Source organism: Gallinula chloropus (genome assembly GCF_964237585.1).
Source record: "Gallinula chloropus genome assembly, chromosome: 12".
Classification (NCBI taxonomy): domain Eukaryota; kingdom Metazoa; phylum Chordata; class Aves; order Gruiformes; family Rallidae; genus Gallinula; species Gallinula chloropus.
Window position 1 is genome coordinate 22,306,546 of NC_140097.1, and position 21,587 is coordinate 22,328,132.

At 55.4% G+C, this 21,587-nt stretch overlaps 1 protein-coding gene across 1 annotated transcript; it reads right to left on the reverse strand.

The window, feature by feature from the left end:
- Nucleotides 1–1,802: 1,802 nt before the first annotated feature.
- On the reverse strand, nt 1,803–8,210 carry DUSP7 (dual specificity phosphatase 7; the record flags this gene model as incomplete). Its single annotated transcript, XM_084269846.1, has 3 exons — nt 1,803–2,552; nt 5,026–5,454; nt 7,799–8,210. 3 exons carry the CDS (start codon nt 8,208–8,210, stop codon nt 2,245–2,247), a joined length of 1,149 nt encoding a protein of 382 aa, XP_084125972.1. The 3' UTR covers nt 1,803–2,244.
- Nucleotides 8,211–21,587: the final 13,377 nt, after the last annotated feature.

Consider the following 21,587-nt stretch of genomic DNA (forward strand, 5'->3'; position numbering starts at 1 on the left):
TTCATGGTCACAGAAGAACATTAATCAACCATAAATAGGGTAAAAAAAAGGGGCTAAGAGCCCTGTGCCCTTACACTGACAGAGACTAGACAAGTATCTGACACAAACATCATTTTTAAAGAAAAAATAATATTTATTTGCAATATAAACAAAGTCCCAATATTGGATCAGTATATATAGGGTCACTAATTTTCCTTCATAACTCAGAAAGCAGAACCATTCCTCACTAACAAGCTCTCATTTGGACTAATCAGAAGATGCATCTTTTTTCTTTTTTTTTTTTTTCTTTTTCCTTTAAAGAAGAAAGACCACTAACAGCACAGGAAGCCTTTACAAACCAGCTTAGCTGTAACGCGATACAGATGCACTGTCAAAAAATCCCTGAAAAAATAAATTCCTCCATGAGGTAAGATGCAATTAGGATACTCTCATTTTTCTCACTCACAACCATACTTAAGCCTATTCTCCCTTCCAATGACCCATGATCCCAACATTGTTGCAAACAAAACCCAAACAAACAAACAAACGGAAACCAACCAGAAAACAAGAAAGAAAAGCTCATTCCAAAATTCTGGTAACATCTTTAACGAAAAGAATGGTTTCAGGATGTGACAGCGTCAAACATTCCTCCAGACGGAGATTTTTTTATTATTTTTTTTCTTTTTCTTGAAAAAAGTACAAAAAACTGGATATTTAGAAAAAATCCGTGGCTTTTTTTTTTTTTTTTAGTTACATGAGAGTTAAAGTGGACAGGGAGGGGGGGAGAAAGGAGGGACTACATTGCAGCCAATAAAGAAACCTCCAAATCCGTTCTGCCCTCCTCCCAGAAATTATTACCACTTCCTCCCCCTCCCGGCTCTGTATAAGGTGTTTGCCAAACACTAGCCAGAAATATAAACAAGTCTTCTCAGAATAGAAGGCACGGCATAAAGTTATTTGAAAGAGGAAGAAAAAAAATCAGAACCTCTGTTGAAAGCTCCAATCATCTCAGAATTTGCCAGTTAATATATATATTCATATATATATATATAAAAAAATTCTCTGTTACAACGCTCTTGTCATCACTTCCACATCTCTTCACTCCCCTCACACGCTCCGTGCGTGACGATTCAGTCCCGTCCCGCTACGCAATCCTTGCTCTGCTCCAGGCGCTTGCCGGGTTCCCCCCTCCACCCCGCGCACGTGGGAAAGAACTGAGTGTGCACCAGAGACGCCACCACCACCACTACCTTCTGCGCTCAGGAAGCTGGAACTGCTTCAGGCCAGCTGGATGATGACGTTACGCCAGTCAACGGGCGGCACAGAACGAAGCTGGGCTCAGACATGCTTCTACCAACTCTGGAGGCTACAAGAGTTTTACCTCTGGCAACAGCAGACGGTGTTTTTGGCAGGGGTGGCATGAAAAAGAAAAGCTTGCGGCTTAGTCACCTTGGCTGAATCAGTGCAGAGTTTGTGATTGTGAGTGCAGGAGTGGTGAAGGGGTTGCGTTTAAGCCCAACTGGCCTTCACACATAAGAAAGCTTCCTACCAGATGCTAACAACAACAACAGCAGCAGCATGTATCTCTCTCTGGAGTACCCAGTAATATGCCAGGACATACCAAGGCTTCACAAAGTGTGCAAAATGCATTTGGTCAATATAAACATTTGATTAAAAAAAATAATAAATGATCAAACAAGAAACAATAAAATACTGGTTTTGCAACCTCGTCTGTACAAACAGTCAGGAACTTACACGTTTAAAAAGAGTTTGAACCCAAAGCTCGAGTAAGATCTACCTTTTCTTTTTCTTTTTTAAAATCAAAAAAAAAAAAAAAAAAAAGAAGTAAACTTGGGTTTTTAAAACAGTCTTGGCCCAACACCTTTTGTTCAAGGCTTCCAAGTGCATAAATCTCCTCACTTTCCACGGCAAGCTAACCCCCCGGTAGCTCTTCACACGTGTGCGTGCTCTGGCAGTCCCAATGCACCCAGGAAAGCGGTTATTGCCGGTAACAGCTGCGTTCAGAACACTGTAACATCGCCCGTATGAAATAACCCCCTGTCAAAAGACTACCTCTTCAAACCACTTGGATCAGGATACTAACCAATGGCATTAGCCTTCTTAAAGCAGCGATCAGGCACCTCTGCCCAGAGAAGCTAGTCGTTTCGGATCTGCCTGGCAAGGCAGACGTGTTTTACTTGTAAGAGTTGAAATGCTCAAGAGAAGCGCTTCGATGCTCAAGTTCCCGACCAGGCAGCATCCCCTTCATGTGGACTCCAGAGTGTTCAGCTGGAACAGGTTGTGGTTGGTGGGGGTGGTGAAGTAGAGCTGTTCGCTGGGCGAGCGGTTGTCGCAAGGGCTGTTGAGTCCCAGAGTCCTCTCAAAGTCCAGGAGCTGGCCCATGAAGTTAAAGTTTGGGGAAATGTTGGATTTTTTCCTTTTCACAAAGTCATAGGCATCGTTCAGGGACAAGTTGAGTTTTTGCATCAAGTAGGCGACAGTGACTGTTACAGACCGGCTGATGCCAGCGAGGCAGTGAACAAGGATCCCACACTTCTTGGAACGGGCCTCATCTGAAACAAGACAAGGGGAAGGTGGAGTCCATTATTCTGCACCACGTGTGGCTTTGGAGCAGGGCCAGGAAGCAGCTGCAAGCTCCCAGAACAAGGACAACTGCCAGAACTGGATCCCCTGCTCCCGGCATCACCAGCTTGTGTCTCCCCGACACCCACATCTCTCCCCAAAAGGTTCCTGAGGGATTCCCACCACACAGCCAAGCTGCACATCCCCGCTCTGCACAGCAAGATGAAGAATTAATTAAGCCTGGTGCAACACACCCCTTGCCTAGGGAGCATCGGTACCCTCTGTTCCACTAGAGACACGGGGTAATCCGCAAGAGGCAGGGTGGAGATGGGGACAGCAGCTCCAGGGAGATGCTGATGCTCGGGCACAGGATACACGCCTCACCACCAGCTCACTGGGGAAGGCCACGGGCTTGGTGTGAGGCTGCAGCCACGCAAGCTGCTCTCCTCCACCGTTCTTCTCCTCCTCCTAGAGAGTTATGTGCATGTGGTCAAAGCCAATTTAAGCAGAGGCTGAAGTGCGGGAACTTCCCTTATTGTGAAAGTGTTCTTTAGGATCGACAGAAATGCACTTCACTACAAACAAACGCTTGTGTTGGAGGAGCCTCTCGGGATGAATGGGAGCGGGGAGCAGGAATGCAGGCTGGACCAAAAAATGGTGAGGGAACAGCGGCGAAGTTTCCCCTCCCTTTGCCACCGATTGAAAAGCACACACACACGCTCATTGTCTCTGGCACAGCCGGAACAGCGTGATCCCTTTATGAATTGACATCTTAGTGCTGAAAGAGGGACACGCCGCTGAGAGCACTGAATGCGTGCAAGTACCCGGCGCTGCTTACTTCTGGGCAGCCCTGTTTGAAGTCGGGCCTTTGACCGAGAGCGTGGCGGGGAGGGAGAGGGTGGCAGGAGAAAGAGGATCCCCAGGGCAAAGCCAGAGGTAAGAGACACTGGCTCCACAAGCATGGGGAAGGGCAAAGAAAACGCAGGGAAAACAAAATCTGGGTCCAAGCCACAACAGGTTTTCTGCTCCAGCCCCCAAAACAGGGCAAGAATTTCCAGTGCGGTGGGCAATCACCCCCAGCACAGCCAGCCCTGCCTCCAGACTCTCCCTGTTCAACATCTTCCCGGAGACACTTCTGCCTTTCATCTGACCTGTGCCACCTATCTGGTGCTTTGTTTCAGCATGAGGTCATCCTCCATTTCCTGTCATTAACTGGAAGGCACAAGCCCCGTGTTGGGGGGCATCATCTGGCTGGAGCACAGAGGTCCCAAATGCCAGCAGGGACTCCTGCCCTCACCCCTGCCATTTACCACCACACCCTGTGCAGTGCAGGGGACATCAGACAGGCCCCTGATGCCACGCTGAGCCAGCCACTTCTGACCACAGTCATGATACTGGAGGACAGAAGCTGTGGGCAAAGGTGAGTGCCTGGGCACCAGTTTCTGTGGTGGCTGAGAAGCAGGCAAGGGCCTTGCACCACTCTGCTGCCTTCAGGCCTTACAGCACAGCATGCAGCAAGGGCTGAGCTGGAGAGGGGTCAACAAGGCAGCATCACAACAGGCTGTGCAGATTTCAGCCAGAAGGTAAAGGCCCCTGTTCAGTCAGCAGCACCAATGTCTGTACCCAGATCTGAAGCCACAGGGCTCCTAACAGTTCCCAGCAGGAATGACTACCTGCGCCACTCAGCCCCTCAGTCAGAAGCCATTAGGCTAGCAACTCTCACCGGCAGGCAGCACAGGTCCTGCTGGAAGCATACATCCCCATTCAGCCCGACAGACACTTTTCACAGAGCAAGAGGCAATTTTCAAAGTCCACACTAGCCTGGGAGAGGAGATCTGCCCTCTACCCCCTGCCCACAACCAGCCAAAGCCGTCTTGGGGGCTGCCTGCACAGCAGCTTTTCCAGCTGAGCTCCACAATGTAATTATAATCACTAGCTCATTGTACTGACGCTTACCTTAGGAGAAGTATCCATACAAGGAGTTAGTTACACCAGAGCAACTTAAGAGCAGGATCACAACTAGACTAGCAAATGCCCTGGGGAAGAGAAAACATCCTCCCCCCTGGACTTTAACCACGCTCAAGGCTAAGGAATTGCTGGCACCGGTCACGTTAACACAACTCCCGTCAACACTCATTCCTCTGAGCAAAGCAGGCAGAGGAGCTCCCCACCGCCTCGGTTCAGGCATTTCACACGAGCCAAAATCCCCATACAAGGGCAAGAGACAGCAGGACTGCGTCCACGGGGCCGGTCCCACTGCTCACAGGTAACCCAGCTGAGGTGCTGGGAGAAGCAGCCTCCCGGAACCCAGCCAGGGCGACACGCACCACAAGCATCACCTCAGCACAGCGCGGATGCTGCGCCCCAGAGAGGTGAGGGCAGAGCCACGCAGCAGCCCTGGGAAGCAGCCTGCCACATTCCCGAGCGGTGAGCACGAGGAGAGAGGTTCTGCCAACTACCTACCAATGAAAGCAATGGCCTCGGGAAAGAACTGCGAGAGGTTCTGGCTCCAGTGATCTGAGATGGGGATCTGCTTGTACTTGAACTCTCCGTCGTGCTCAAACATGTTTGGCAGGTTGGGAGTCACATTCAGGATGTATTTAATGCCGTATTTGCCCAGGACGTCCAAGTTGGTCGAATCTTTGGCACAGCCCAGGTACAGGTAAGGTAGGATCTGGACCGGAAAGGCAGGCTGATTGTTAGGGATGGGGCTCCCATCTGACTCCGTGGCACTGCTGGGTTCCCGGTCAGATTCACCATCCGAGCAGTCAGAGCTTATTCGCAGCCCTCCCAGGCCAAGGACCGATGCTGGGGGAGAGTTGCTGGGTGAGGAGCTGTCAAGGTTCGTCTCGCAGTGCTCTGAATATTCAGTCTGAAACTTGTTAAAGCCACCTGGGAAGCAGGAAAAGGAGAGAGGGAATGGGAGAGGCAGAGAGAAAAAGATGGTTTAATCTTTAGAATGTGAAATCCTCCTACCTGGACATGTGTTACTCAAAAAAGCCTTTGCCAGCACGAAGTCGGTATACCCTCACACCAAGACAGACTGCCACTGAGCTAACAGGTCCCAGGAAACCAAGGGGTGTTTCCTGCAAAGGTCAATACTCCTTGTGATAAACAGGGGCCAAACCTCCATCGCAAAAGAAACAAGCACCCAAAAATAAAGCCAGTGGCAAGAGACAATCTCGCCTCGCTTTGCTCCTCAGAGATACAGGTCAGGGCAGCTTAGGAAAGAGCTGTGAGCCACCTAGACAGAAAAGCACGAAAGCAACTGTGCCTGAGAGGACACAGTAACAACAACAACCACCCCCTGCCCAGCCCAGGCGCTACCCCTGATAAAACCGAGCGGGAAGGAGGGCTGTAAGCTTCACCAGGGCGACCCTCACACTTGCTGCATCACTACAGACATGTTCTGTGACAGCAGCGCCACAGGTCTGTCCCTCACCCCAGCCACCGCAGGCTCAAGGAGGGATGGGACCCCTCGCCCCCGCTCCTAAGGCCTTTTCTCCAGCTCCTTGGCTCCGCGGCTTGGGGAGGGAAGGCAGAGAAGCAAAACACCCCACGGATCCACCTCCTTCGCAGGCAGTATTAAACCCGAGCTCAGCCATCGGTGTCTGACACTGACAAATGGTTTAATTAGAAAGGCCTCCTGGAAACTTTGTCAGTGGGTTCGGCGGTTGCGGTGGGGTCACCGAGCAGGACAGACAGCTCCTGCCACATCCATTCATGAAAAAGGCTCGTCCTCCTCCTCCTCCTCCTCCCCCCTGCGCCGCCAGACAGCGCCGAGGAGCCATTTTGGAATTTTAATTGGAAACATTTCCCACCGAGGCTCCCAGAAAAAGGCAGAGAAAGGGGCTCGGCTCCTCCCCTGCCCATCGGGGCGAGCTGAGGAGCAACTTCAAAGCTGCTCCTTCCTGCTGGGGACGAGGGCGGCGAGGGAAGACAAAGCGCAGGGGGCAAGGGGGCCCATGGGAAGCCTCAAGTGAGGACGAGATGGGGGATTCAGCCCCCAGCACAGGCGGGGAGCAGGGGGACGGGAGGAAAGAGGGACGAGCCCCGGCGCTCGGACCCCCCCCGTCACCTCCGAAGGAGCTGTGGGGGCAGCGCAGCCCTGACCTGTGCCCAGGTGCCCGCCCGCGCCCCCGCCACGCCGACCCCTCGCCAGGGGCTCCCCCGGCCCCCCGAAAAGCGCCTATCACGAAGCAGCAGTGTTTTTTAAAGGGCTGGAAGCGGCAACTTTCTTCACTCTTCCCCCGCTCTGCTCCGCTCTCCTGTTATTTCTGCCTCAAACCCGCCACCCAGCGACGGGACTGGGAGGACTGGGAAGATGGGAAGGGTCCCAGCAGCCCAGCTGCGGGCTCCGCTCAGCCGCTGCGGAGGCCTCTGGGATCTTTCAAAATGGCCAAACCCTCCCTCCAAAAAAAAAAAACAACCCACCAAACCCAAAACAAACCAAACCCATCAACCCCCCAAAAAACCCCAAACAGAACCACCAAGCCACCCCAAAGCCCCAGAGCACCCCCCGGCCCTCGCCAAGGGACTTGTGCGGGGCTCGGCTCCCCCGCAACAGGGCTCCCGCTCCCCCACCGCCCGGCTCCGCAGCTGCCGCCGGGCCGCCCCCCTCGGCCCCGCCGGCGCTGCCAGGGAAGGGGGAGCAAGCCCCCAGCGCTTTCGGAGGTGGGGGAGAAAACGACAGCAACCAAAAAGGAGGGCCGGTCCTCCTGCCCCCTCTTCCCCCCCCCAGCCGTAAAACCTGTACATCTCTTCCGGAGGGGCTATAGGGAAGCCCGGCACCGGGGCGGGAGCCCCCCAAATGCCCCCTCCGGGGAGCGGCAGCGGTGCCCGGCCGAGGGTCCACTCGGGACGGGGCAGCGCTGGAGGGGACGCGCCGGCGGAGGGGCCGGGGGCTCCCTCCCGCTGCTGCCGGGAAGGAGCCGCAGGAGGATGCGAGGCGCTCCCGGCCTCTTCCAGCCTGCGACCATTTTGTGCGGGGGATTAAAGCGGGATGCAGAGGGGAGGGGAAAAAAAATTAAAAATAAAAAATTATATATATATATATCTATCTCAAATAAAGATAAATCAGGCGGAGGATGTGGGAGGGAGGGAGCAAAACAAGCCAGCCGCTCCAGCCGGCCCGAGGACGGGGGGCCGGCGATGCAGGGACTGGGCAGGGGTTTCACGGGGGGAGGGGGCCCGCAGGAAAGGGGGGGGGGGGGGTGTGTAGGGGGGGGCACCTCACCTTTCAGGTAATAGGCTTTGCAGCCGTCATCGCGCAGCTTCTGCAGCAGGAGCCCCAGGACGGAGGTGGCGGCGCCGCCGTCCTGCCAGTCGGCGGTGGCCTCGTCGTAGAGCAGGACGGTGTCGGCCTTGCAGCGCTTGACGAAGCGCTCCTTGTCCTCGTGGTTGGGAATGATGGAGCGGATGGGCAGGTTGCCCTTCTTGAGGCGGCGGAGCATGAGCCCGGGGATGGCCAGGTTGATGGCCGTCTCGATGTGCGAGCTCTCGAACAGCTCGTGGGGGCGGCAGTCGAGCAGCAGCAGCGAGCGGCCGCCGCCCGACTCCAGCTCCTCCTGCAGCCACTCCGCGCTCTTGCACGGCATCGCCGCAGCCATGGGCGCCCGCGGGGAGCTCCCCCAGACCTGTGTTTTCATGGGGCTCGGCGGCCGCCAACGCCCGCCCCGCCGGCCACCCACGCGGAGCCCGGACGCGGCCCCACTCGTCCACTCCCCCCCCCACCCCGCACCGGGGCCGGGCCGGCGCTGCGGCGGACACGGGCTCCGCTCCGCGCGGGTACGCGCTGCCTGAGGCCCGGAGCGCGGCGGCCCCCGCTCTGCCCTACGCGGCGCGCCCCATCCCCGCGGCCTCAATTAAAGCGGCGCTTCGCCGCCGGCTCGGCGTGTCATGCCTCGAGAGGCGGGGCGGGCGGCGGGGCCGGCCGAGCGGCAGCACGCCCCGCCCGGCGCCCAGCGGACCGGCCCGGCCCTGCGCACACGCACCGGGGCGGGGCGGGGCGGCCCGAGCCGGGGCCCCGCCCGCCGCCGCGCGTCACCGCCCCGCCCCGCCCCGTCCCGCCCCCAGCGCCAATGAGGCGCGGCGAGGGGGAGGGCGCGCCCCATATGGGCAGGGGGCGGGGCCGGCGCGGCGCCGGGGGCGGGGGCAGAGCGCGGGAGGGACCCCGCAGCTCCCGGGACCCCCGCAGCTCCGGGGAACCCCGCAGCTCCCGGGACCCCGGCAGCTCCCGGGACTCCCACAGCCCCCGGGACCCCCGCAGCTCCGGGGAACCCCACAGCTCCCGGCACCCCGCAGCTCCGGGGACCCCGCATCCCCCGGGATCCCTGCATCCCCCGGGATCCCCGCAGCTCCCGGAACCCCGCATCCCCCGGGACCCCCGCGACCCCCTCAGCTCCGGGGACCCCGGCAGCTCCCGGGACCCCGCAGCTCCCGGGACCCCAGCAGCCCCGGGGACCAGCGCAGGCCGCCGGGCAGAGCCAGCCGCCCCCTTCACCGCTCCCGTCAGTTCTCGGCCAGAGGCTTAAGGAGAAGTGACGGGAGCGACACGGGCCGGCGACATGGTCCCGAGCCAGGCGCCCCCGGCCCGGCCTCGGCCTGTGACAGCAGCGAACGGTTCGAAATAAAGTCGAGACTCAGTAAGCTCCCTTCGGCTCTCAGGACGAGCCTCGATGTCTTTACCCGGGCACCCTCGCTCGCTTAGGGAGTCCCTTCCCTACCCCCACCCTCTGCCCTCAGCACACCGTGTGCTGCGGCGCAGAAATGTCCAGGTAGGAGTGTAACCGGAGCTGTGCTCCCGCTTCCCCTCCGTGGGTTAGGTGCCTGTTCACATGGATCGGTAAGAAGCTTCTCGTGCCTCGCATGAACCGTCTCTGTTACAAACCAGATTCGATCTTTCTCTTTTTAATGAGCAGGATGACATTAAAAACGTGCTTGTGTACAAGCTGCCTCCATGGCAGTCAGACGTTGGTGGGTTGCTCAGAGAGGCTGTGCAATCTCCATCCTTGCTGGTTGCCAAGATTCGACTCCAAGTAGCCTGGTCTGCCCTCAGGGCTGGCCCAGCTTTGAGCAGGGGGCTTGGCCAGAGCCCTCCCGCAGTCCCTCCTCACCTGGGTTATCCTACAAGCCCAAACTCCAGTGGGCACCGGTGGGAGGGGAGACAGCTCCTTCCCAGTCCAGAGCTGATGAGCCATTCCTTTCTGACCCTACCTTCTGCTCTCTTTAGCCTCTTACTATAAACTTCCTCAGCAAGTGTTGTGACAAAGGGAAGAGTCAGGCTCCATCTCCCTGGCAGGTCCCCAGGCTCAGGGTCCTCACTGTGCCTCAATAGGGTTTTTTCCCAGCCAGCTGAACTTCAAGACCTGGGCTGGATTTTGTGTAACAGGAAAGATATTGTTCTTTAAAAAACCAACCCCACATGTAAACAAACACGTGTGTGTGCACATACACACAGAGTCTTAGTCAGAACAGTGCTTAAAACGGTGCTGTACAAATGACGCGGTCTCAACGCTTCTTGTCCTTCGTGGTCTGCTTTCCTCAGAGCCGAGATCTGCTGATGAACACATAACAGAGCCACTCTCTCCCCAGTGATCCTTTACATGCCCTATACCCATAACAGATGTGAAGGAGGATGTGTTCCTCGTAGTACAAAAGCAGCACTTGTCTCCTCTTAGTCTAATTCATAAGTTTGGGGGGAAAACCACCTTCTTTTCTTAGTGAAAAATACGGGCTCCATGCAGCACTTGAGCACATGCTTAACTTTGAGGACACCGAGCATCCCGTTGCAAAACCCTCTGTGATTGCAGTGGGTCCGTGCTCCCAGCCGCTCGTGGGTTTCGTCTGCATCAGCAAAATAAACGGCTTGTTCTCCACGGCTCCTTGTGACTCAAGTGTGCCCAAGAAAGCGGAAGAGCAGAAGCCGTCCACTTCCCCCTGCCCGGTTTATTTTTACCGCCGGTTGCTGTGGGAAGCTATTGTGATTCAGCGCCGCAGTAGGAAGTTACTAAGGCTGCTCTTGCAGCAAAGGATGTTGAGGTTCTTATGCAAGGCGCGGGGAAAAGAGCTGACCTTTCAAGTCTGTTTATCAAAGCACCTCCAATTCCTGAGGGGCACGGCGGCGGATTGTGCAAAAGAGCTTACGTCTGGCTCGAAAGCCCTCGGTGCGCTGGGAGGAGCGGCCCCAAGTCTTACCGGGGGGGAGGGTGGGGGGTGCCCGGCCGCTCTCGGGCGGCAGCGGGACCGCCGAGCCCGCAGAGAAATGTCTCGGCTCCATTTTGCGGTCGCGTTAGCAACCGCATCAGTTTCGGGACGGGCCTCGGGCGCATCCACCTGCGGAGGCGAAAGCGGATTCCGCCCGGGAAAGGCGCAAGCCCGACCGTGCCGCCCGGCACCGCCGCGGCATCTCAGCCGGGAGCACCGGAGCGTTGCGGGGGAGCACCGGAGGTTCCCCGGAGCGCGGCTCACGCCGGCAGCCCCGCGGCCGGGCCGGTGCCAGCCTGTCGGCATGCTGCCCTCTGGAGTCGGCCGCTCCGAAATGCACCGCAGCCAAAAGCCGGGCCGAGCTGCCACCCTCCCGGCTCCCCTTCCTTCCCTGGCCCCGTGCAGCGACCGGGCTGCCGGCCCGGGGATTCCCTCCGTCAAAGAAGAGATCTCCGCTCTGCAGGGAGCCGCGGGCACCCCCCTCAAATCGCCCCCAAGGAGGAGACAACTCGCACCCGCGAGGTGTCCCGAAATGCGGCGGGTGGGCTGGCACAGGGGGGCTGGCAGGGCTCAGGGCTCTCGGTGGCATTGGCCTGTCCGTGTGTGTGGCTTCGCTGAGAGCTGGAAAAGCAGCACATGTCCAGAAACCAGCAGCTTTCCACTTGACTACAAAGAGCCCCGAGTGCTGGCGATGAGGGCGGCGCGAAGCGATGGCAGCGCTACACGCGGCGTGGCACCGTCTGTGCCGCCCCGCCACAGCTGGCTCCTTGGACGCAGGGTTGTGTGTGTCTTTCTGGGCACTGCTTTGCTGTGAAAAGGCTCTCCCCTCCAGCAGTGCTCCTTACACCGTGCCCAGCACAGTGCCCAGCAGCTCCCCATGCCCACAGCCACGGCTTGGCTTCAGATCGCCTTTGTCCTCGTCCCTCCCGACCTCCCGCGATGCCGATGCAGCTGCCATGCCAGGTTCCTCATTTCTAGCACCACCAGTGCTCTGGTCCCAGGTTCTCCAGCTGCCAAAGCTGCAGACACAAAGACATGTTTTGATCTCTCTTTTCCACCAGAGTCTTTGTCTCATGTTCTGGAGACAAGGACCGTAACCAGGAGTCAGGGCAGAACATGAGCCAAGCGCACCACTAGCAGGTGTCTACCCAGAACTCACCCCAGGCCCTGCCTCAGCTCCTGCAGAGGAACTGCACCCAGGGATGTGATGAGCACCACCCTGAGCCGAGGGACCAGCCTGAGCCTGGACAGAGGCAGGCAGTGTCAGGGACTCATGGCACTAACCGCAGCTTGGGTGAGGGCTGGGGCTCTCAAGGATTTCAAGAGGAAAGCAGAAGTACTTCCAGTCAGGAGCTGGACAGGATTTAAACCGAGTTTTCCTTTTCAAAATGAGCCTCTGTAAAGCATGTCTGCTTTTTTTTAGCCTTCTAACATGCACTTTCTCACCAGCATTGCACCCCCCAAGGATTTTCCTTCCAGTCTCAGCTGTCAAAGCAACCCTTCCCCAACAACTCTGGGCTGCAGCAGTCAAACCTGCCCAGCACTTCCCTTCTCCTTGCTCAGTCAGCAGTTTGCAGCATCTAGTAACATGGACCAGGTATGATTTATGGCCCAGGTACTGATCCATAAAGCTACTAAGCTCCTCCTAGCAGGAGTCTTCACCTGTCTCAGGTGCCTGTGGTTAAACATCCACCAGTACCAAGAGCAGATGCTCCTTCCTGGCAGTGCAACAATGGCCCAGCAGCTTGAAGCCATATGTTGCAAGCAGCACCTCAGCTGGGCATCTGCTCAGGTCACCTGGGCTCCCAGGGTGGCTCCTGGTTTGCTCTGTGACACTGAGGGAGGTCACAGTTTTCTATACTGTGGTTGTCCCATCTGTAGGGTGGGGCTGGTGCCTCCCCATCACCTTTGCAAGCATTTGTGTGCAAGGGAAGCAATCAGGCTGATGAGATCTTAGCATCCTCTTGCAGTGCTGAATTTCTTGGATCAAATAGCTTTTTTTTTCTATTTATATATATTAAAAAAGCTTTTCATTTAAATTCAGCTTTCCTTCCTAATTCCTTAATTGCAGTAGGAGTTACTTTGTCAGGGTAGGGCACTTGTTGAGGGTTTACCCTGTGTTTCATTAGCACACAGAAGAGGTTAACTCCTGGTAGTGCAATAGATGCATGGGTTTAACAGGGGAGGGAAAGGAAGAAAAAAAAGCAGCAGCCCAAAATTTGCTTTCTACTCCTGCACTAATTTGTGACTATTTTTATCAACGCTAACACTGAGCCAGGGTAAAAATACTCCCTAGAAAGTTTAGAATTTACATTTGTCTTCATATATATTCAGCAGAAACCTAGCTCCTCAGCCCCCGTGCTGCCTAATTGGGATTCATTAGCTTCACCCGCCCCCGAGGAGAATGTCAGATGACTATGGCCTGGTGAGACGCTTCACCCACAACTGCTCAGCAGGAGGATCTAAGCACAGTGCTCTCTGTGGCAAGGTGTCCCTGCAGAGCATCCTCTCTGACACTGCCAGCGTCCAGCTCAGCGATGGGAACAGAGTCACCCTTCCCAACGCAGTCCCGCTCTGGGGCAGAGTCGCCGGTGGGCTCCACCCTGGGAGGATGCTGAGCCCTGGCAAGCATCTTCCTCCCTGTTGTTGCTGGGGAAGAACCACCATGAGGAGAAACCTCCATGGACCATCTGGTGAAGCATGAGGTGGCCACAAGCACTGCCAGGTCCTTGGGTGGTGCTGCTTTTCCTCTACTAAACAGGCACGGTGTCATTTGCCTCTCCAAGGCGCACTTCTGCTGCAGAGCTGGAGACTTTCCTGTCACATGGCAGTGCATTCTGACCCAGACACAACCAAACCATGCTCTGGAGCGTTCCCACAGGGGCAGCAAGCCAGCCCCTCCTGTGCAGGAGGCACGTGCAGTGGCTGGGCAGCTCAGGACAGCTGTCCCACCTTCCTGTCCATGCAGCTCAATCTGGCGCAGGTGCCTTCTCCTCGGGTGGGTCGGGCTGGCTCCCACCTTCCCAGGCCTCCAGGTAGATCCAGAAGCTCCGTGGCAACCTCAAGGGAGCAAAGCTGTGTGTAGAGTGCTGGAATGGGAACATTTGCTTCCCTTTAGACATCTCTGCAGCAGAAATCGAGGCTCCAAGAACCCCATTTTTCTGTTTTATGTGGTCATCTCTCAATAGTCGCAGAAGCCCAGAAGGGCTGAGACTGGAGGTCCCTCTGAGGAGCATCCACTCCAACCTGTGGCTCACAGCAGCACCTCTCAGAGCAGGTACGGCATCCCAGCTGGGTATCCCAGTATCTCCAAGGATGGAGACTCCACGTCTCTGGGCAACCTGATGCAGTGTTCGACCACCCTCACAGTGAAAAAGGGATTTCTTATTTTTAACTGTCAATGTCTCATGCCTCAGTTTGTACCTGTTACCCCTCATCCTTTCACTGGGCACCAAGAAAAGTCCATCTCCACCTTCAGGGTTTGAGGAACCCTCTGCGTTGTTACGGGAAGGGGTGTGTGTCTCCCTGGGTGTGGAAAACCTGACCTGCAGAGCCAACAGTATTTTTCCTGGGAAACATTTGCCCAGCTTTGCTCACAACACTTTGGCTGCGTTATCTGGTCACATGAAAACTCAGGAGGTTCCCCACACTCTCTGTGAAACCCAAAGCAGGATCCAGAAGCCCCCATGGGCTCCACAGCAAGTGAGGGCGGCTCCGATCTAATTAACCTCGGAAAGCATCGTTGAGCAGCAGCTGCTTCCTCTCTTCCCTGCCTCCACTTCCTGGGCTCCAGACTCCTTCCTGTGGGAGACCTGGGGAAATATTAATTTAAGAGTATTTGTCCTTGTAGCAGCGGGCTGTAAATGAGCAGGTATGGAAACCCTTCACCACTGCCCTCAGAGTCCCTTCCCCGTGGAGGATTAGAGGAGAGAGCAGACCCGATGTTCCCTCTGGCGTTAGACCCTCCGGAGCCCGTCCCTGCGATGACGGAGCCGGACAGGGTATTTATGGGTCTTAGAAAGCTGAGAGCATCTCAAGCCTGTCTCAGACACATATTGGACACAGATTGCACAGCCTGTGGCTGAATGTATACCTGCACGCCCGTTATTAACCATTCCTCCTTTTGCACGCCAAAAAAAAAGCCCCTTCCCCTTAGAAAACAATCAGGCAAGAGAGGAATGGCCCAAGGCAGCAAGTGCAGGACCTGTGGGTGCTGCCTGAGCACCCCCCCCCTTGATCCGTTCCTGTCTCCATCGCCTCTGCAGCTCTGCCATTCCAGCACCCTCGGTTGCCCCCCGCACACACGTCAGTTCCTCAGCAGCTTCCCCCCTGCAGCCCAGCGGGTTTCAAGAAGCAATTTCCTGCAGAGAAATGTTTCTTTCTCAAGGAGGCCAAGTGGTGAGCTTCCTGGAGCCGGCTGTTCGCAGGAAGCAGTTGCGAAAGCTGCCTCGCCACCCACCAGGAAGGGCCGTACAGGAGCAGGCGGGCGCAGGCTGCACCCAGGTCTCTGCCCCTCACCCAGCTCCCCCCATCCATGCCTGGGAGGGAGGTTTGCACTCCTTGCCCATGTCTGTGGGGTTGCTGGCTCGGGGCAGGGGAAATCTGGGATGGGTGCAGGCGGTTGCAGACCTCCCCAGGAATGGAACTGTATGGTGCCTCCAGCTCCTCGCCCATCCCTCCTGGGGGAGAAGCTGAGAGATGACACAATAATTGCCAGGCTTTGGCTCACCAGCCTTCATCAGGATGTTTCTGGGTCTGATTTCAAGCAAGGCCCCCAAATACCCACACAGGTGTCTGCCCCTGGCCTGAGCTAGGCATTGCTCCCCAGCCTGGTCCTGCGAGGCACCTGGGTGCTCCTCTGGGATGCAAACCCTGACGGGACTTCTCCCTGCGGCTGGAAGTGTGAGCCAGCCCGGATCCTACACGATCCCGGTGCTTCTCCGCGCTGTCTGGAACTCACACCGTGACAGGATCAGGGGCAGAGTCAGCATCACAGTGGTGCACTGCATCCCTGCCCATCAGCAGCACCCCAAACTGCACCGACCACCCTTTAGCTGATGCAGAGATTGCGGGGAAGGTGGGTGCACCATGCTCCTGCTTCTCATGGCTTTGAAGGCAGATACCATTCATATCCAGGCAGGGCTCCCAGCCAGTGCTTGTCCCACCAGGGCTGGTTTTCATTCCCATAGCCATTGTGGTTGGGATGTATTTGGTGGCTCCTGCTGGGTGGGCAGCCCAGGCTCCTGCCCTGCTCCAAGGGCTCACTACCTGTGCTGCAGCAGCACTGCCTTCTCATTGAGAAGTTTTGCCTGTTCCAGAGCTTGGGTTGGGGTTTTTTTCTTGCACAAAGCCCTCTGGTTTTGCAATCCCCTCACTGTAACTCAAACCCAAGTGAACAACCCCAGGCAGCCATTTCTGTGAAGCGTTTCATGACCAAAGGGCTGGTTCCCCCTTTCAGAACCTCGGAAGATGACTTCTGGTTTCCTCCCAGTATTAGTAATGTCCAGCTGAACCCTGCTCTTTTTCCCCAAGAAGTTTATTTTCCAGGAAGCAGCACTTCATTCTGAACGTGAAGCATCTCTTGGGACAATCTCTGCTTCACTTGTTCTTTTTTTTAATTTTATTTTCATTTAATGTATTTAACAAAATCCCAGTACCCTGTGAACTTGTCCCGTGGTCCCTGCCATCAGTGGTCCAGCCTGTCTGCTGGTCTGCTGTGTCCTGCTTCCTAGCCCTTAAATAGGGTTAAAGCTCCTTCATGCAGCACTTTGCTGCACCCAGGAGCTGGGAGGGAACACCTGAAACACCCACACCCCCAAGGCCAGTTTCTGGGGGTGCTTGGTGATGAAGGAGGAATCAAAACATTCTTCCTTGTCCCTTGGCCTGCCAGCAATGCTCTTCCTAGTGCTGCCCGTGTTGTTTCTTGCTGTGAGAAAGTATTGCTGGCTCAGAGTCAACTTGTTGCCCACCTGGAACCCCTCTGGCCTTTACCTGCAAAGCTGTTTTCCAGCTACTTGCCCTCCACCATATACTGGTGTGTGGGGTTGTTCCTCCCCAAGGGTAGGAGTCCCTAATCCCTTTTGTTGGACTTCATGAAGCTCCTCTCTGCCCACCAGTGTTCTCTGAATGGCAGCACGACCTTCTGATGGATCAGCTGCTCCTCCAAGACCTGTATCTTCTAAAAGCTGGTACACAAATTCCCATCATCCAGGCCATTAATAAAGAAGTTAAACTACGTTGGTCCCAGCGCCGACTCTTGGGGCACACCCCTGTCCTCCAGCTGGACTTTGAGCTGCTAACCACAACCTTCTGGGCATGGCCATTCAGCCTGGGTTTAGTTTATCTCACTGTGTGCCAGTAGGCACATACCATCCCGATCTGGACAAGACAACCTGCCCTCTGAGCGCTGTAGGCCTGTCTTGCTCTGGCTGCCTGGCTGCTGAACCATGGCAAAGGTGTTCTGGCTGCAGCTCCCACTCCTCCTGTGCCCAGTCCCTTGTTCCCTTAGTTCCTTGTTGTGCTGTAGGCTGGGGAGGAAGACACCAGTTTTCCCAATGCCCTCCAAGCCCCTCAGTGTGGTATCGAGTAATTTATCTACTCCACAACAGCCAAGCCCTGGAAATTTTGCTGATCCCTCAGCCCAGTCTATCACCCCAGCAAACACAGGGGACAAGATGTCAGATGGTATTGGTGTGAGGAAGCAATGGTCATCACTGAAGGCACTCTCTACATCCCACCTGAGACACCCTGTGCATTGCCATGCCCACTGACCAAGTCATCTCTGGAGGGTTTGGAGCTTGCTCTGGCATGGCTTGGAGGGGCCAGTTTTGGTGGCCAAACGGGACTCGGAGGAATCTGATGACACCATCTGAGTGGTGTTATTAACCAATGTGATGGAAGGACAGAGAGGACAGAGGGACCTGGACAGGTTGGAGAGGCGGGAGGTTCAATGAAGCCCAGCTCAGGGCCCTCCCCCTGTGTCAGGACAACCCCCATTATCCACACAGGTCAGGATATGATGTGCTGAGAATCAGCCCTGAGGGAAAGGACTTGGGGGGACTCATGGGTGAGAAGCTGGACAGGAGCCACCAATGTGCATCTGCAGCCCAGAAGGCCAACCCCATCCCAGGCTGCATCCCCAGGAGTGTGGGCAGCAGATGAGAGAGGGGATTGTCCCGTCTGCTCTGCCCTGGGGGGACCTCACCTGGAGTGCTGTGTCTGGAGCCCAGGGACCTCTTGGAGTGTGTCCAGAGGAGGCCACAAAAATGACCCAAGGGCTGGAGCAGCTCTGCTGTGAAGCCAGGCTGAGAGTTGGGCTGGTTCAGCCTGGAGAAGAGAAGGCTCTGGGTGCACCTTATAGCCCCTTCCAGTCCCTGAGAGGTGCCTGTAGGGAAGCTGGGAAGAACTGTTCCCAAGGGCAGGGAGCGATAGGATGAGGGATGATGGTTTTAAACTCAAAAAGGAGATTCATGATGGATATTAGGGAAAAGCTCTTCAATATGAGGGTGGTGGATCACTGGCACAGGTTGCCCAGGGAGGTGGTGGAGGCCCCATCCCTGGAGATATCCAAGGTCAGGCTTGATGGGGCTCTGAGCAACCTGCTGTAGTGAAGATGTCCCTGCTCACTGCAGGGGGTGGGACTAGGTGACCTTCAAAGGTCCCTTCCCACCTAACACATCCTATTATTCAACGAATCCTTCCCAGCTGTAGTAACATCCCATCCTGGGATGGGCCCAAGCCGAGATGTGCAGGGGATGCTCACAGCATTTCATGTGGAGGCGGAGCAGGACGAAGAGGGTTGGGCTTTGAGATGTGTGCGCCACAATGGGACACACGGCTTGAGGACACACTGGCCCTGAGGACCGGGTGAGCTTGTGAACGACCTTGTGCCCTCTCAGCACACGTGTGCAGCATGTCTGCCTGTGTGTCATCCTTCCTCCACTCCCCATCTGAAGAGGGAGGAAGCAGTGACGGAGAAAGAGGTGACCTGGCAACTTCTGAACCAAGGCATCATCCTGGGGAATGAGTCACTGGCTTTGCGCAAGGAGCCAGGCCCAGCTCTGGAGGGAGCAGACACTGAGGTGAACGCTCTGGGGAGATGCCTGCAGCATGATGGAAAGGGAACTTGGGCCCTGCAGTAGGAGAGCCACTCGAGGTGGCAGGCAGTGTGAGACCAAAGCTCTGGGTGCACCCACACAGCTCAGCACGCGGCGCGCTGACCCTGCAAGCCCGCAGCGGCGGGCGCACAGCTCGCAGGGCTGAGCCCCCCAGGAGCTGGAGAAGCCACAGCATCCACCTAAGCTGAGCTTTTCTCAGGAAAGGAAGGTTTGGGTCTGGGTGGTGGCATTTCTCACAAGGAACACTGATTCCTTGAAAACCACGGGTACTCCGGGCAAGTAAAAGCGGTCAGCAAAGCGGCATCGGGCACACCGGGGTGCTTGAGTCAGAAGGTAATTTCCAACTGCATGTAAGGTGATTTCCAAGGGCCAGGAGAATTTTCCTGAAGACATCTTAATCTGTTTTGCTTTTAAGAATCAGCCTTTTGTTTACTATTTTAGCTTATTTCTCCATGGAAATCCTTTCATTTACTCCCCAGCCTTACCTGTAGCTTTGCATCTGAGTGGGTGGAGGAGGAGGAGGAGGAAGAGGAACAGCACTTCAGCAGTGTGGCCAGTGTGCCAGAAAATACACTTTTCTTTCTAAGCTATAAAGAATAACGGGAGATATAACTAAAGATAACAGGAGATTAAAAGATTGTGCCGAGAGGTGGATCTTCTCTAGTTGGGAAACATGAAATACAAGAGTGCTGCTGTCTTTTCTGCTGGGGCTCTGGCACTTCTCATGTCACATCTCCCAGGGTTTGACCTATGGGGCAGATGCCTCTAAAGATGGATGGATGGATGGATGGATGGATGGATGGATGGATGGATGGATGGTTTGGCAACAAGCCCACCGAGGGGCTCGTACCCATTGTGGAGGGGCTGCAAGGCCTCAAAGAGAGAAGAAAATCAGTCTGGGAAAAAAAACCCACAACACCTCAGAGCCCAAATGTATTGGGTGAAAGGTGTTGGAAATGCAAATTATTAATTTAAAGAACTGGGACAGGAACCAGGGATGCCAGGCTGAGCTGTTATGTGCTGCATCAGCTGCGAGTCTGGCTCAGTGTTTGAAAAATAAAATTAGACTTGCAGTATATGTCTTTAAATATTTAAATGACTTTCAGTAATTCATATGGTGACATTTAAACACAGTACGCCAAGCAAACGGCTTCCAGTTCTGAAAGGAAATGTTTGCAGGTAAGAATATTTAATTTAAGCTGATATCCAGGCAGAATCTTGATGCTGAATTCAACCTACATACTCCTCTGAACTGAGAAATGAAGAGCGGGTCCTGCGGCCGGTGGATGGTGACACACACGGAGTGACTGCGATACTCGCAGGCCCATGGTCTCTGTGCAGACACTTCACAGGCTCCCCAGGGTGGGGGTGGGCAGGTCCACATCGGGAGATGAGGACCATCTCCCATGTTGGACCATCTCTCCATGTTGGAGAGGGTTCAGAGGAGGGCCACAAGGATGATTAGAGGGCTGGAGCAGCTCCCCTACAAAGAGAGGCTGAGGGAGCTGGGCTTGTTCAGCCTGGAGAAGAGAAGGCTGTGGGGGGACCTCATTGCAGCCTTCCAGTCCCTGAAGGGAGCTTATAAGCAGGAGGGGATTCAACTTTTTAAAAGAGCAGATAATGGCAGGACAAGGGGGAATGGACTAAAGCTAAAGGAGGGAAGGTTTAGATTAGATATTAGGGGGAAGTTTTTTACAGAAAGAGTGGTGAGGGACTGGAACAGGCTGCCCAGAGAAGTAGTAGATGCCGCATCCCTGGGGGTGTTCAAGGCCAGGTTGGATGGGGCCCTGGGCAGCCTTGTGTAGCTCCAGGCCTGGAGGTTGGTGTCCCTGCCTGTGGCAGGGGGGTTGGAGCTCTGTGATCCTTGGGGTCCCTTCCAACCCAGACCATTCCATGATTCTATGATTCTATGACCACCAGGCTTGGCAATGCCAACCCCTGCCCGCACCCTTCCCACATCCTTCTTGGCCCCTTCCCTGTGAGTCAGCTGCAGTAACCAAAGGCACAATCCAGCAACCCGGGCCCAAACAAGCACAGCCCAATGAAGGCCTCTTGCACGCAGCCTGCGCTTCGCTGTCGGCACTCCCAGACGATGTGGAGAGTCTCTTACATCAGTCACGCCGGTTTTCGTAACATCCGACGTCCCAACGGGGGTGACTCATCCCCTCTTGAAGCTGAACGTCTGCATGAGCACAGAGGGGTAACTTTTGCTGAATGGTGTGATTTCTGGGACGAGAGCTGCTCTTAATTGGGAGCGGATCTCAGATGTTCGCAAACCCCATGCTCATGGCCTACTTTGTGTATTTTTCTCTATTCTACTTGGAGTTTTTTTAGCTCAGGGTGAATACTAAAGGAGCTTCCCTACGATCTGCTGCTAGAGCAGCCAGACGTCCAGTGAAGGCTTCTGAATTTGTGGGCCAGGCATGTCCCAGGGCTGTCAATTCCTGTGCCCAGGCTTTAGCTCCCTGCCCTGAAAATACCCGATTTTACATTAAAAGCAAATGAAACAAAATTAAAGGGAGCTTCCATCCACTGCAAGAGCAGCAGATGAAGTAGCAAGGAGAGTAAAATAAGCTTAAATGGCTCAGAATGGAAAATACAAAGAACTACTCTTCCCCACTCTTCTTCAAAATTTTCTTTATCAAAAGAAAACCAGTTGGGGACTTGACACTAATTTTGTGGTTCTGGCAGTTAGGGGCTGAG